The 10,404-nt window shown below is 39.9% G+C and overlaps 2 protein-coding genes across 2 annotated transcripts; one reads left to right on the forward strand and one right to left on the reverse strand.

The window, feature by feature from the left end:
* Window positions 1-325: 325 nt before the first annotated feature.
* On the reverse strand, window positions 326-6,049 carry cdk8 (cyclin-dependent kinase 8). The gene is made up of 13 exons (XM_020925615.2): window positions 5,482-6,049; window positions 4,879-4,954; window positions 4,639-4,749; window positions 3,686-3,826; window positions 3,257-3,314; window positions 3,051-3,182; window positions 2,805-2,948; window positions 2,233-2,302; window positions 1,837-1,909; window positions 1,662-1,759; window positions 1,510-1,588; window positions 1,273-1,428; window positions 326-1,197 (listed from the first exon to the last, which is right to left on the reverse strand). The coding sequence occupies exons 1-13, from the start codon at window positions 5,607-5,609 to the stop codon at window positions 1,072-1,074; spliced, it is 1,392 nt and encodes a 463-aa protein (XP_020781274.1). The 5' UTR covers window positions 5,610-6,049; the 3' UTR covers window positions 326-1,071.
* Window positions 5,972-10,056, forward strand: rnf6 (ring finger protein (C3H2C3 type) 6). Its single transcript, XM_055150931.1, has 4 exons — window positions 5,972-6,211; window positions 6,971-7,126; window positions 7,201-7,362; window positions 7,447-10,056. Exons 2-4 carry the CDS (start codon window positions 6,985-6,987, stop codon window positions 9,255-9,257), a joined length of 2,115 nt encoding a protein of 704 aa, XP_055006906.1. The 5' UTR covers window positions 5,972-6,211; window positions 6,971-6,984; the 3' UTR covers window positions 9,258-10,056.
* The last annotated feature ends 348 nt before the right edge of the window (window positions 10,057-10,404 follow it).

A 10,404-nucleotide genomic window follows, 5' to 3' on the forward strand; every position in this document is an offset into this window, starting at 1 on the left:
AAAAAAATGCTTTGAAGGTAGGGCGGGGCCTGCTCGGTACACCAACCAATCAGATAGCACAGTAGAGGGTTTTACGCATGATGGACGTTTATTACAGCCAATAGCAACTGTATAAAAATATAATTGACACGGATCGACAACTGTGCTCAATGAACACGGGGTGGGGTTAAGACTGGGCGTGACTGAAGCGCTCAACAATGCTGCATAAAAAATAATGTCATGTGCGTCAAATAGGTGCATTTTCCCCCCTAAATATTTGGCTATCACTTTGCCAGTAACTGTTGTAGTATTGATGTTTTCATTCTAATTAGTGACAGACTACAAATATGGTGTTTCCACTTTTATTGTCTTGATAGTTGCTTCATGTAAAATATTTCAATACAATACAGTACAATGTATGTTCCATGATCTGCCATCTCCAAGAAATTGGTGTTGGTTTGTAAGGCTTACCCACAGCAGCAAAACTCTTCACTGCTTGGCTACACTTGCCATAAAAAGTAATGAAATCAGATTAAATTAAAACTTAAAATTTTTCATTTTTTTCCAATTATTTTCCTTGAGCCCTCCACTGTACTGCTAAAGGCAGTATACATCCTCCAAACATCCCTCACAGCAGCCTGGGTCAGATCGGCACGGCTGTCCTCAACAGTCTATACACTTAAAAAAAAAAAACACACATCTGTCAGCGCTGGCAGTCACATAGCAGCTTTGACACTGGGCCAAACTTGGACAAGGTAACTAAATGGAGAAGAAGGTAACAATGAAGAGGGAAGGGGAGGATGAAAATTTTTTTAAACCTGGCCATTCTGTACTGGTTTTAGACAGACATTACTTTTCAGCTCCTCCTTTTGGTAGCATTTTGCACCCTCACATCTCAAAGTCAAGCACGTGCTCTATTCTTGTAATACTGGGGAATGGCATTTTAGAAAGATTTCAGCCTAGCGAGCTGTCAGGTACTCTCTGTTGTGAGAACAGCAAGGAAGCCCCCCACATCCCTTAAGTACATTCTTTCAGGTGGGCATGTTGAGGGCAATGCTGAATGAGTACTTGCATACAATTTGAGTCTATGTCTCAATAGCGGTGGCTCTGGTGAGAGTACTGGGGAGGCTGTTGGGAGGTAGAGGAGTATCCCATGCTGCTCTGGGGCAGTGATGTGCTTGGTCCAGGGTTCTGGTAGGCAGCATGTGGATTGGAGCGCTGCAAGGAAAACTTCAAAATTAATTTCTATTAATGATCCGTGTTACGTGTTAGTAAGAGCAGAGGAGTATGTACCTGGTAGTCTGAGGTCATGATGAGGCCCCCTGAGGTAGTAGTGGGTGGAACAACTCGCACTTTCTTCAGTGGTGGCCCTTGTGTGTGGCTGTTATCAGGGTTGCCAGTGTGTCCTGCTCCATTTGTGTGGTTATTTCCCTGTTGCTGCTGGTTTTTCTAAAGGCAATGGCAAAATACAACTAAAATGATTATAATAATAGTGCCTAAACATGTGTGAGGACAACAAAATATTCTTGCCTTGTCTGCCTTGTCCTCTGGTTCCTCTTCTGTTAGGAATTCCCTTTTGGGATAGGGAATCTGGCAACCTGCAAACACACTAAATATAGGGGGAAATGTAACACAATTGTATTACTAAGCATTGTTTCTAAAAGCTTCAATTTTTAACTTACTCAGATGTTGGCAATGGTTCTTCTAAAAAATAGGGGTCCTGCATGGCCTGTTCAGATGTGATTCGACGGATGGGATCCATGGTTAACAACTTCTGTAGCTTTAATAAGACATGTTTAATGAGTTAACAAATGTAGGTTCATAATTTAAAATTTTGCTTTTGTAAATCAGTCTTACCAGATGGAATGCTTTGCTGTCTGGTTTGACTTTGTGTTTTTCCATGTACTTTATAAGGCTGCAGTTTGTGTATCTGGAAAATAATAATGTTTACAGTTGCCTTTATGAACACTCACTTTTAGTATTATTATCCTCATTTCATTATTACAAATATAGAATATAAAGAGTCTCCATATCCTGTTATCTAGAGCAGTGAGAATATTATTTAATATTTATTTATTTATTTGAGACAGGGACAGCACACAATTTTTGCATTAACCTTAACAGGAGAGATGCATTGTACCAAGTTATAGCATCAGTGCTAATTTCCACCTGTAGTCCCTGGGCAGATTCATTGATTGATTGTATTTAACTGACCTTGGCTATCAATTGTTATCAAGAAATACAGAAACTCACGTATTTCTTCTGAAGTCTTTCATCAGTGTTGAGTGCTCTGGCATCTTTTTGATGTCCTCCCAATCTTTATCTGAAAAATAAGAAAAGGGACAGTGTCAGTTGTTTAATAAAAAAAGGTAAGCTATATAAATTGTATGACCCATCTGTGTCCCTGGATTCCAAGTAGAGGAGTTGAAATTGGATATTGCTATTACTGAGCACTTGTAATGTTGATATATTCTTAGTTACAAAATACAAAAAAATGGACATGAAGGTCAAGTGATTGATGTCTTTTGACTAAAACAAAAACAAAATGGAAATAGAAATAAACCTCTGACCGCCCCTCTGATCTAAGCTCTCACTACCTAAATCCCAGCCATAATTAATCAGCGCTAGCGCAGCCTCTGCAGTTCATTCAATGAATTTTGGAGGTTCTGACATTTCATATAAAGAATGACATGGTTATACCCCAAGAATGAAGAATTGTAGGTCCTTTTTATATCAATACTGGCTGCACAGGTTTTCAGAGCATTAAAAAACACAATCATGAAAATAAAAGAAATGGTGTTATGAAAAGTTGAGTCAAGTCTTACCAGCAGGAAAGCCCATAACATTAAAGATACGGTCCAGCTGGTCATGGTGGTAAGGATTACTGGTTTTAATGTCCTCTTGGCGACAGTGGAATATAGGCTCAGATGTCAGTAATTCAGCAAAAATACAGCCAATTGCCCAAATGTCTGTGAAAAAGCCAGCAGTCATTTTCATAAACTCAAACTAAAAGCTTTGTGTTCTTTTGTATTTGTAATGAAACAGATTGAATCCAGAAAAATTATTTGTACCAATGGCTTTTGTGTAGTGCCGAGCTCCCAGCAGTAGTTCTGGTGCCCTATACCAAAATGTAACCACAACAGGGTCGAGATCAGCTAAAGGCTTTAATGGTGAATTGAAGAGACGGGCAAATCCCATGTCCGCTGCAAAAAGGAAACAAATAGAAGAGTTGGAAAAATCCTAATTTATAATAGAAATACAAATAAAAAACACATACCAATTTTTACTCTACCCCTTTCTGGTCCCTCTCCCATCACTAAAATATTGGCTGGTTTCTGGAAGAAAATTATGACACATTTCAATAATTTTATACAATTTGGATAACACTTTTTACTTCCATTTAGATCATGTTGGTGCCCTCTAGTGGTCAAAGACAAAACACACACCAGCGAGCAAGTGGATTTAAAAAAAACAAGATCTGTTGTGCCATTTACACTATTACAACACTGTCTCAGGGCAAAAATGCATATCAAATACAATATATTTATCACACAGGCACGAGAAGACTTCAAAATCTGTACACAGTGAAGCAAGAATATGTGGTAGTCATCATGCTCAATGTTCACAGTTTAATATTTGTTGATTTATATTTGTGTGGTGTGTATATTTTTCTTTTGTGTTGTTCAGTCTGTCCTAATCCTCTTACAAGGTCTCGATGAAGGACCCAGTTGGCGTGGAGGTAATGGATGCCATCCAAGATTTGGTAAAGCAAAGACTTGACCATTCCTCTTGGAAGCTGAAGAGGTTTCTTGTTAGCCTTGGATGCTCTATGGAACTTAATTATGTGCTAAAAAGGAAGACAAAAATAAGTAAAATATAAAAATTTTTGCTTATTAACATAATTAGAACACTGACTTCACATTAAAGCTTTGAACCATGTTACAGTGTTACAGAAATACATCATAATTCTTTCACATTTCTTGAGAGTTCATAAAGTTTTCCCTCACCAACTGATGTTACACAGTACTAATCCAGAAATGCTCCCCTAAATTTATCCCTGTCCTTACAGCTGCATCATTCTTTGTGATTATTTCAGGGCCCAAATCTCTTCACTATGAAGCTCACCAACTTCAATGCTAACAGCTAGTATTTTTAGACAAAATTTAAACTACTTAACTCTTAAACGCACGGTTTTACCCACGGTTATTTTTTTCAGACAGCAGTGAAAAGCAGCGCAGAGCACCCTCGCACTGATTCAACCAGTTTTCATCTTTATGTGTAAGGGTTCACCACCTGCTTGTGTTTGTGGAAACATTATTGCTTTGCTTTGTCAAGAATCTTCCACGGTGTGGTATTACACTTATCCATCTCAATGGAGAAAAAAAAGTGATGCTACCAGGTCGTACATGTGGAGAGCCCACTCACAGTAAGAATGCATGTTTGTTTTGTGGGTGTTTTATTGCAAAAAAAACCCACATATAAATGAATAATACAATGAATAAGATAATGTTCTACTGTGGAACATTCCTGACACTCCACAGGTGACAGACCTGCCACCGTGTACCTTTAAGTCGTACATGAAATATAACCTCTAATGTACCATATTTGCTACGAACTAATAATATTAAGCCAACAATGATAGAACTGTGTCTACTTTACCCAAAGATCATGTTCAGCGTAGTCAAAAAGCAGCCATACTTTGCGGTCTGCATGTGACAAAAAAACCTTCTGCAGTGAGATGACATTGGGGTGTTTTAGCTCTCGCAGAAGCTGAAAACAATACATTTAGAGAAACATAACAATACAAATATATTAAAAGAAGTAATGCTGTATGAACTGCTTAGCAACACATTGTGCCTCAAAGTATCAACAAAAATATGATTAAAAACATATTCTTACAGCAATCTCTCTACAGGCAGACATAGAGATTCCAGTGCCTTCAATCTGCTTCAGGGCGTAGTCTTTATCATCCTTCCTACAAAACAAAAGTAAAGTAACATCAACAAGAGGACCCCCAAAATCCCCTCACAAAAAAACTGAACCAAAACATTGTATTGTAGTCAATAATTACTGCACACCTGCCTGTTACGACGCTAAAATGCAATGCATAGTGAAGAGTAACTAAATTTAGATCCTAAATTCAGACGTGCAACGTTGCTGTCATCCCAAATTGTACGTGATTCTTAGGATTACGCAAGTTATTGGACTAAACACTGAAAAATAGGGGCAAAAAGAATAAATTATTTTGCAATAATTTATGTATTCATATGGCAGTCAGTGAGCAACAACTATAAAAGTGCTTTTAATGCCAGACTTCCCAGAGACTTTGTCTGCCTCCCTTCGCTGCAGAAAACAAAGCCCTACTCTCAGTTTTTTCAATTTCTGCACGTATGTAGATGGCTAGACGCAGAAATGGTAATTAGATAGTATCTGGTAGCGGGTGGATATTGGGGCAACCGTGCAACGGTTTTTAGCACAAGGCCTTGGTGGTCATCGACTCACCCATCCTTTCTTTTTGCCTTGTAAACATGTCCGTAGGTGCCCCTTCCCACTTTGCATCCTTCGTACTCAAATAGGTCTTCGACTCGTTCTCTTTCGCCAGTAAGTTTTACTTTGAAATCATAGTCCATTTTTACCACTATTTAAGTAAATCTGAGCTCCTTGCTGTGCAGCTTAGGATGCAAGTAGGCTACTTCTTCAACGAGCTCGGATTGATATTTCGGCTCGTCGCCTTTCCCAGTGCGTTCCTTTCTTCCGACACTGTTATTATATGGAGCTTTCCAAAGAATCTGAGTGTTGAGTGGGGCGTTCAGCTAATCCTGCTATGAAATGAATGCGAAAGATATTCCTTTCTCTTGTTGCTGCGCTTCTCAGCCGGTATCTGCCCTGAAGAGACGCACTTTACTCCAACAACGGCTTATTCGAGCACGGCACTGTCGTAAATTGTCGTAAAAGCTAAATGTTGTTAAGCGCCATACATTTGTATATGGAGCTATTAAAGAATGGAAGTCATTAAAATAACAATTGAATAAGTTAGTGGACATAGATAGTTATGCGTGCAATGTACCGTTGAAGTAATACTCAAAAGTACTTTGTCATACCGGAACCGATGTCACTAAGAGGGTGTTTCTGATGGGTGGCGTTAGCGTAGCACCGCTGGTCCCATCTTGATTTGAGCGAGCAGGGTGAACACAGGAGGAGAGCACCGTCCATATTACAGCTGCTTTGTCAGGTACTAATGCCCGTTTACTGTCACTGGCAGCTCTCAGAAACTTCTTCGTGCTAAAGAGTAAACATCTGATAACATATACGGCTACGTTCAAGTCGATTCCAGAACAGTACATCTGAGCTGTTGTGTAAATATTTTAAGCTCGTAAGCGAATAGCTAAACTGGCGACTCTGCTGTCGTTGCTAATGCTAACTTGGCTTGCAACTAGTTAGCACCCATTTGGTTGCGCATTTTAAAATGCCTTTGCTACAACAAACAAGACTATTTGTTAAAAATGTTAAAGCTTATAGCCAAAGTAAAGTAAGAGAGATGTTTCAGTAAACTACGTTCAAATAGTTCCTTTGTCTTTTCTTATGCTAGCCCAGCGTTAACAGGGAGACCTTTAGTATTTTCCAGGCCAGTCTCTACAAAACATTGATTGAATTTTTGACTTGTCGATCATCATTGGATAGTTCTATGACCGGTTCTAATCTAGGATGTTGACCAGACTCATTTTGCTTTTTAAGACATAACCAGTGTCTCAATTTGTCTGAAATTCTCATATCAATAGAAAGTCAGAAACCGTTTTACTATGTAGCAATTGCTTCCTCGTATTGTTCACGATAGTACTTTGTTTGCACATGATCAGTCTGTGTTTATAACTGTAATTGAACAGTTGTTTTAGAATTGTAACGGTGCATAATACAATTTGAAGCCTGCTAAATACTAAGCAAATACTAAGCAAATATATGTATTACTCACACTTCCAATCTCTGACCTTAGCACCTCCCACAGTAATGGACCCTCCTGGTGGGGGAGATGAGCGGCGGAGGCAAGCAGAGCGTCTTCGAAGAGAGGAGGCATACTATCATTTCATAAATGAATTGAGTGAAGATGAGTACCGCCTTATGAGGGACAGTAACCTGTTGGGTACTCCTGGTGAGGCCTACATAGCTTTGTTTGCATTACTTGTTAATAAAATGCACATTTTAATGTCGTTTATTACTTTCCAGGGGAGGTTACAGCAGAGGAACTTAGGCAGCGTCTTGATGGAGCTAAAGAACGTGTATCATCTCAACCTCCTGCTGAGCATCCAGCTCAGAATACCAGTTCTGGAGACCAACAAGGTGGTATTGACGGGGAGGAGAGAGGGCCTGGTGGACGTAGACAACTAGGTATTGAAAGTGTGATCACCCTTGTCTGTTGTTATAACATACTGTCATTGTTAAACTGAAATTGCTTATAATCTCTTATCATAGGAAACGGCGAACCAGGGGGAGAGTCATCAAATGGTGATTCATTACTGGAGTGGCTCAACACTTTCAGACGTACTGGAAATGCAACTCGAAGTGGACAGAGTGGCAATCAGACTTGGCGTGCCGTCAGCCGGACAAACCCTAACAGTGGAGAATTTCGCTTTAGCTTGGAAATCAATATCAACCATGATCAGCCAGAGCCTGGGGAGCATAATGACATCTCTGATCATTCAGATCTACCAGTAACAACCCAAAATACCACATCCATTCGTACATCATCAGCCTTCTCCAGCCATCGGCCTTCTCTAGCACCCAGGCCTGCCCCATATCCCACTCCACGTCCACCTCTTAGTAGGAGGATGCATACTCGTCGCACACGAAGTAACTCCACAGCTCTTTCTACAAATTCATCACCCTTTTTAACATCAGTGCCACCTCAGTCCACTGGTGCAAGAAGAGGCTCATCTTCACACTCTTTAGTATCTTTACAACCTGTCCCTGCACCATATTCAGAGCAAACTGTGACACAAAGCCATGCTGGAATTGAACATGAGCGTGATAATGCAACATCAAGTTTGGATTGTCCTCTTGGGTCACAGGATTCTGGATCCCAGGTCCCATCTGTGGTACATGAGATGCGAGGAAGTAGGACTCGATCTCGTGCACGTACACGTAGGGCTGCTGTTGGAGGCAGCGTTTCAACACGTGTTTCCAGACGAAGCCGTTCTCCTTTGCAGCAAACACCTGTTTCCAATTCTAGTGCCCCATCAATACATGGAGACAATAGCTTCAACCGTCCTGCTCAGCCAAGCAATTCATTAAATCCTGCTCCTCTGGATTCAGGGGGGGAGCATGTAACAGAACCTACAACTGTATCTGAACCAGCCACTGAGACTGTAGAACGTGAGGGAGAATCTCCTCTCACAGGAAACACAGCAGTTAGACGGCATCCAACTATAATGTTAGACTTGCAAGTGAGAAGAATTAGACCAGGAGAAAACAGAGATCGTGACAGCATTGCAAGTAGAACGCGTTCTCGAGCTCGTGTTGCAGAGAACACTGTGACATTTGAAAGTGACAGCGGAGGATTTAGACGCACCATTTCACGTTCTGAGCGGGCTGGGATTCGGACATATGTGAGCACCATACGCATTCCACTGAGGCGCATTAGTGAGACCGGACTAGGTGAACCCAATTCAACTGCATTGCGGTCTATTTTGCGTCAAATAATGACTGGATTTGGAGAGCTGAGCTCGCTAATGGAGACTGAAGCAGACTCTGAAAGTGTTGCACCTTCCCACACAGATGCTGTTGGCATAAACAACCCAGAGAGCCAACACTCAAATGACAGATCCTCTAGTTTAACTGGGACTGGTGGAACAGACCAGGAGAGACCTAGGCTGTCTGAAAATGATGAGGAAGACAGTGATCAGTCCAGACTACCTGGAGGCGTAGTAAGCACCACAGAGGGAAGGGTCAGAGATACCAACAACCTTGTAGAGAATGGTACTTTACCCATTCTGCGTTTGGCGCACTTCTTCCTGCTGAATGATGAAGAAGATGATGAACACCCTCGAGGCCTGACTAAAGAGCAAATCGACAATCTAGTCACGCGCACTTACGGTCAGGCAAGTTTGGAGGGTGAGATGGGCCGTGCTTGCAGTGTCTGCATCAATGAGTATGCACAAGGCAACAAGCTGCGCCGCCTGCCATGTTCTCATGAGTTTCACATCCACTGTATAGACCGCTGGCTCTCCGAGAACAACACCTGTCCAATATGTAGGCAGCCTATACTTGGAGTCCATCATGATTAATTTATTGCAATTGTGATTTGGCTCAAATGAGCAGACCCAAGTAGGCTTGCATGTATATAGTGCTTTTCATGTTACAATTCTTTAAAATTGTTTTGAAAGAAAGAGTGAAGGTGAAGTATGGAAAAAGCTATAATTGCAGAGAATTAACAAGTTTATTTTTTTAGATCTTTTCCCATTGTTTTCATTTTTCTGTGACCATTTGTCTTGGCCACATAAATGGATTGCATTGATGCTTAAGAAGCTCACATAGCTGCTGTTGAATAGCTTCATATTAACTCCTCAGTGTCTGAAATGTGTGAAATTGTTCTAACTGCAACTGGATACCACACCTCAAAATGTAGGCTGTAAATAATTCTCTTAAATTATATGAGGTATTGATGAATCAGGAAATCATGGATTAATTGACCATAATTTTAAGGCTCATCCCTCTTTTTAAGTGTCACACCTTGTTTAGTATTTTATTTGCTTGACTTTATAGTATACATTTAATAAGAAGAAATAAGAGAAAATTCTAAAATATTTATTTGAAACATCTTATTCATTTTTTCCTTTGTTCATTCGTTTACTTAACTATGTCCTGTAATTGCAGAACTCCATTGAGTCACTTTATAATTGCACAGTTCTATTAAATGCAGTTCACACCTGTTAAGCAGGAGGTCGATATGTATATAGATAATTTGTGCAATAAGGAGCAAGAAGAAACAGTATTGTTTGTTGCTTTTCACTGTTGTTTACACTGTATTGCTTAAATATAGTCACCATCCAAATCATCACATTTAAATGCATTTTCTCTTTGCTATTTGCTAATGCGTTGTGTTTACACTTTTGGTCCATTCTGAATGTGAATCATACAGAAGACATGTTGGTTTTAGACTCTTTGGGAAGAGTTAAACTGCTATGAAAGAAAAGACGAATTATTAAGGATGGACCTCTAGAATTGTACATTGTACACAATGGGGATACGTAAACTGCAAGTGCCAGTTTTTCAGTGTTCATTAGCATAATAACAAATTTTAAGAAGTAACTAATAGAAAATCCCACTTATATAATAAATGGGAATTAATTAATAGAAACCCCTCACTTATTATTTAATCAAGCATATACCCTTTGTGACATTTTTACATAATGTAAATAATAAAATGTACCT

The sequence above is a fragment of the Boleophthalmus pectinirostris genome, unplaced genomic scaffold (assembly GCF_026225935.1).
Source record: "Boleophthalmus pectinirostris isolate CB_2022bp ecotype Guang Dong unplaced genomic scaffold, ASM2622593v1 HiC_scaffold_15, whole genome shotgun sequence".
Classification (NCBI taxonomy): Eukaryota; Metazoa; Chordata; class Actinopteri; order Gobiiformes; family Gobiidae; genus Boleophthalmus; species Boleophthalmus pectinirostris.